The following is a 6,050-nucleotide window of genomic DNA, read 5'->3' as shown; positions in this document are numbered from 1 at the left end:
CACACCCTCCGGTCCCCCTTTTTGAATAAGGGGACCACCACCCCGGTCTGCCAATCCAGGGGAACTGCCCCCGATGTCCACGCAATATTGTAGAATCGCGTTAACCAACACAACCCTACAACATCCAGAGCCTTAAGGAACTCCGGACGAATCTCATCCACCCCCGGAGCCTTGCTACAGAGGAGCTTTTTAACCACTTCAGTGACTTCAGCACCGGAGATTGGAGAGCTCCAAAGCTCCCAGGCTCCACCTTCTCAATGGAAGACGTGCCGGTAGGATTGAGGAGGTCTTTAAAGTATTCGGCCCACCGACCCACAACGTCCCAAGTCGAGGTCAGAAGCACACCATCTTCACTATAAACAGTGTTGGCGCTGCACTGCTTTCCCCTCCTGAGACGCCGTACGGTGAACCAGAATTTCCTCGAAGCCGTGCGGAAGTCTTTCTCCATGGCCTCTCCGAACTCCTCCCATGCCCGGGTTTTTGCTTCAGCGACCACCCGAGACGCATGCCGCTTGGACTGCCGATACCTATCAGCTTCTTCTGGAGTCCCACAGGCCAAGAATGCCCAATAGGACTCCTTCTTCAGCCAGACGGCATCCCCCACCGCCGGTGTCCACCAGCGGGTTCTAGGGTTGCCGCCACGACAGGCACCAACCACCTTGCGGCCACAGCTCCGATAAGCCGCCTCAACAATGGAGGCACGGAACACGGCCCACTCGGACTCAATGTCCCCCGCCTCCCCCGGATCATGTTTGAAGTTCTCCCGGAGGTGGGAGTTAAAGCTCTACCTAACAGGAGATTCTGCCAGACGTTCCCAACAGACCCTCACAATACGTTTGGGCCTGCCAGGTCTGACCGGCATCCTCCCCCACCAACGGAGCCAACTCACCACCAGGTAGTGGTCAGTTGACAGCTCCGCCCCTCTCTTCACCCGAGTGTCCAAAACATGCGGCCGCAGATCAGATGAAACGACAACAAAGTCAATCATTGAACTGCGACCTAGGGTGTCCTGGTGCCAAGAGCACATATGGACACCCTTATGTTTGAACATGGTGTTCGTTATGGACAATCCATGACGAGCACAGAAGTCCAACAACAGAACACCGTTCGGGTTCAGATCAGGGGGGCCGTTCCTCCCAACCACACCCCTCCAGGTCTCACTGTCATTGCCCACGTGAGCATTGAAGTCTCCCAGTAGAACAAGGGAGTCCCCAGGTGGGGCACTCTCCAGTAACCCTTCCAATGACTGCAAAAAGGGTGGGTAATCTGAACTGCTGTTCGGCGCATAAACGCAAACAACAGTCAGAACCTGTCCCCTCACACGTAGGTGGAGGTAGGCTACCCTCTCGTTCACTTGGGTAAACCCCAACGTACAGGCACCAAGATGGGTGGGGGAACAAGTATGCCCACCCCTACTCGGCGCCTCTCACCGCGGGAAACTCCAGACTGAAAGAGTGTCCAACCCCTCTCAAGGAGACTAGTTCCAGAGCCGTGCGTTGAGATGAGCCCGACTATTTCCAGCCGGAACCTCTCAACCTCACACACGAGCTCAGGCTCCTTCCCCACCAGAGGTAACATTCCACGTCCCGAGAGCCAGCTTGGGAAGGGAGACCCACGTCTCCTCTTCGGGCTGTGCCCGGCCGGGCTCCATGGGCAAAAGCCCGGCCACCAGGCGCTCGCCAACGTGCCCTACCTCCAGAGTGGGGCCCCGGTGACCCGCGTCCGGGCGAAGGAACACTGTTTCCAAATCTGTTTCTCATCATAAGGGGTCTATAATGTCTTACTATCATGACTCAAGCAGGTAGTTGGTATCAAAGGTACAGTTTTATCCTGGTTTAGATCCTATCTGGCCAAAAGGAGTTTTACTGTCCATTTAAGGCAATCTTTCTCTTGTGGAGTTTCCCAACAATCTATTTTGAGTCCCCTGCTTTTTAATCTTTACATGTTACCTTTGGGGTCCATTTTTAGAAAATATAACATCCCTGTCCACTGATTTGCTGATGATATCCAGGTTTATCTGCTCATTAAATTAGAAAGTATTAATCCACAAACACTTCTAAACTGTCTAAAGAATATTAACACCTGATTAAAACTAAACTTTCTGGATGTAAACGAAAATAAGACAGAAGCCATCTCTTTTGGTAAATGTAATGTTCTCAGCGATTTTGTTGACACTATTGGTCCCTTGCAGTCACTCTGCTGTCAGGAATCTAGGTGCTATTTTAATCGTGCTTTCAAATTGGAGAAACAGATTAATGGAGTTGTAAAATCAGGATTGTTGAAATTAATACTCATTTTCAAGATGAACTCATATTTCCCCATCAGAGAAGTGGAGAAAGTGATTTATGCTTTTATTACCTCCCAGTTGGACTTTTGTAATGCTTTGTATGGAGATTTAAACAAATAATCTCTGCATTGCTGACAAACCTTACAGAATGCAGCAGCTCATCTTTTAAGAGGCACTAAAAAACATGAACATATAACCACGGTCCTGGCTTCTCTCCATTGGCTTTCAGGATTGATTTTAAGATTTTTCTGATTGTTTTTAAATTGTTAAATGGTTTGGCCCCTCCACATTTATATGATCTCCTTAACAGCTACATACCCAAAAGAGCACTCTGGATCTTGGAACATCTAAGAGAAACTTGCTAGAAGACCAAACTTAAACATAAAGATGATCAGCCTTTCCATTAATCTGTGGAATAACTCTTCATATATGGACCACCGAGACTATTCAAAATCTATGCTAAATCTATACCCGTCTTTAGTCCTTGGTTCTTGATTCAAGTAAACTATGCGACCCAATAGAGGGGACAGTTTTTATGTTGTGTTGGTATTTTGTTTTAGCTGTACTTGTTCTTTTAATGCTTATTTTTAATTGTTTTTATTTTTGTTTTAACATTTTGTTGGACTAAATTGTAAAATAATTTGGCCAACTTTTTTTTTATGTCCTATAGTAATTAATTGACCTTGAAAAGTTCCAGGGGCTGAATACTTTTCAGGATTGTGGATTTTCTCTCTGCCTGAACACACAGTGACCTACCAGACCTGTCATAATATTTGTTTTAGATCAAATTTGAAGGAAGTGAAAGAGAACTACTCAGTGGCATGTTTTATACCAACGTTACGACTAGTCTGTTGTTTGTGTGGATGAGAGGAAAACAATTTCTTTACTGCATTCCAGCCTGCTCTCATCACAGATATGTTCCTGTCTATGCACATCTTGTTGTTTTAACGTTTGAGCTTTTTTAAAAAGTGCTCTGTATTTGGCTTCAAGGTGCCATTCCTATGCCCCTTGGAGGGACACATCCACCTGAAAATGCAGTGTGAAGTGGGTTCAAAGGTGGAAGAAAGGGGCTTCTTGGTGAGTAGTACATTAAATCATCCTATATCGTCTGATTGACGATTCACTATATATTTATTTAAAGGACGGGCAGTGTACATTAATCAGCACTTAAACAAGTTAAACATAAACTACTACTAGTTAAAAAGAAATACAAGTTCTGCAGCTGTAAAACCCTTTGGTGGAATAGTGGCTTCAGTAACGCATACATACAACCCCTAACAAAAATTATGGAATCACTATCTGGGAAGTTGTTCTTTCAGTTGTTTAATTTTGTATAAAAAAAATCACAGACATGCCACAAAACTATCATGATTTATAACGCCTACCTTCTGGCTTTATGGAACAATAAAAAAGAAAGAAATTTTTTTGTAGTCAGTCACAATTGTTTTTCTTCGATCAAGCAAAGAAAATGAATATGGAATCACTGTGTAATTTGCATTTCTAAAACAAACACCAGCATCAGAATAAATCTACTAGGTTTCAGTTTTTAAAAAAAAAAAAGAGTACTCACACCTTGGAGAGCTGTTGCCCAAACATTTGTCTGGTGCTGGTTCAATTAAATTTCTGAAGATGACTGCCAGACAAAAACATGTAATGCCTCACAGTCATTGATGATCTGGGCCTGCATATTAGGTAAAAAGAGTCATCTTACCTAACCCTAACCCATCTTCAATGAATTCTAAACTCTACATTGAAAGTTTGGACACTTTTTATGTCTCTTATGCCACCAGTTGAAAGGATGTTTGCTGAGGATTACCGTATTTTCATACGGCGCACTGGATTATAAGACGCAGTCACAATTATGGTGTCCATTTCTGTACTTAACCCATACATAAGGCGCACCGGATTATAAGGCACATGCTAAAACATACAGTCTACAAAAAAAAAAAAAAAATGGTCACGTAAGCAAAACGATGAGTTTGGTTGAACTTTTTCTACTATGTAACACACATTATTTTTATCATTCTTCTTCCACAAATCCATCAACGTCCTCATCTTCTGTGTCTGAATTGAACAGCTGGACAATTTTGACATCAAACATGCTAGGTTCCCTCTTATCATTGTCGGAGTCAGTTGCCAGGGAGCTGTTCAGCAATGATGCCAATGCCGAAATGATGCGAAAGCTCGGACAACAGTTATTGCAGATACCTTAGCCCAGGCATCCACAATCCATTCACATATGATAGCGTAACTCACCCGGCGCTGCCCCCATCTTGGTAAACGTGTGTTTGCCGTCGGTCATCCATCGCTCCCACGCCACTCGCAACTTCACTTTGAACGCCCTGTTTACACCAGCGTCCAGTGGTTGGAGTTCTTTTTTTAATCCTGCCGGAATGATGGCAAGCTCAGAATTAGTATTATATTACATAATGTTCTCTTATTGGTTTATCGCTGCCAGCGTACGTACCGGTACTGTACATGTACCGTACGTCCCTGTGTCACGGACAGATTTTGGAATTCCGTGCACAACATAAGGCGCACCGGATTATAAAGGCGCACCTTGAAAAAATTGAAGGCTTTTAGGTGCGCCTTATAGACCGGAAAATATGGTACTTCATTTTTGAAGATGATAGTAAATATTGCCATAGGGCACAGGATGTGAAAACTCAAATTCAAGAAAAGCATGTGATGTCAATGGCATACCCAGCAAATAGTCCAAATCTCAATCCAGTTAAAAATCTCTGGTGGAAATGGAAGAAAATGGTCAATGACAAGGCTCCAACCTGCAAAGCTGATCTGGCAACAGCAATTGGTTGGAGCCAGATTGATGAAGAATACAATTTGTCATTTGCTAGGTCCATGCCTACGACAATTCAAGCTGTTAGACAAGCCAGCTGTTTATCAGAAAATGCTGTAACCAAATTTAAAGAATCTCTTCCATTATTATTTTCCTGTTTTGCAGAGTAATGCAACAGAGAGCAGCAACTTGTATGATCTTGTTCATAAAAAAAAAAGAAGTGGTTTAAATCATATTTATTTGATAGATTTCAGTTTATTAATGGGAGAGCTACTCCCGGTGCTCCTCGCAGCAGAGAAAGTGCTGCCATCAGAACCACTTTCAGCACGTTTAAAAAACAGGGATATTCTTGCTTGCTTGCAGGTTTTTGTGACATTGTTTTTTATGCTCTCTGTATGCTGGCGGGAGCGTTTGTTCACTTGCGTGAGGGCGTACGCATGTGACTCTGCATGTGTCAGAGGCGGACATGCTGAATGTGAACAGCATTTTGTTCTTTTTCTCCCGACACCACAGCCATCCTTGTCCACAGTCTTGTGACTTCACGGATTGACTACTGTAATTCTCTTCTTTTTGGCCTCCCCAACAAATCCCTTCATAAGCTTCAGATGGTGCAGAATTCGGCTGCACGTGTCATCACTCAAACCTCCTCCCATAACCACATCACCCCAGTCCTGCAACAGCTCTATTGGCTTCCAGTCAAATCACGCATCACCTTTTAAAATTCTGCTTCTCAAGTTCAAAGCTATCCTCCATCTTGTATCTTATGTCTGACTTTGTACACATCTCCATCCCCTCCCGTTCTCTCCGATCCTCTTCCTCCTTAAATCTCCAAGTACCCTCTGCCCGCCTCTCCACGAAGGGGAACAGGGCTTTCTCCTGCTCTGCACCTCTCCTCTGGAACTCTCTACCATCTGACCTGAGAAACACTACCTCTCTCCCTGCGTTCATGACTGCTCTGAAAACTCA

The 6,050-nt window shown here is 44.3% G+C and overlaps 1 protein-coding gene across 3 annotated transcripts in view; it reads left to right on the top strand.

The window, feature by feature from the left end:
- anln (anillin, actin binding protein) overlaps positions 1-6,050 on the top strand; it is a 49,161-nt gene that overhangs the window by 37,486 nt on the left and 5,625 nt on the right. For all 3 annotated transcript variants that reach the window (XM_037973938.1, XM_017426847.3, XM_017426846.3), the window contains exon 20: positions 3,278-3,364. In XM_037973938.1, the coding sequence (XP_037829866.1) occupies positions 3,278-3,364 (87 nt within the window). The remainder of the gene's footprint in view (positions 1-3,277; positions 3,365-6,050) is intronic.

Source organism: Kryptolebias marmoratus, linkage group LG23 (genome assembly GCF_001649575.2).
Source record: "Kryptolebias marmoratus isolate JLee-2015 linkage group LG23, ASM164957v2, whole genome shotgun sequence".
In the NCBI taxonomy this organism is placed as follows: domain Eukaryota; kingdom Metazoa; phylum Chordata; class Actinopteri; order Cyprinodontiformes; family Rivulidae; genus Kryptolebias; species Kryptolebias marmoratus.
This window is presented reverse-complemented; position numbering and strand designations above follow the sequence as displayed.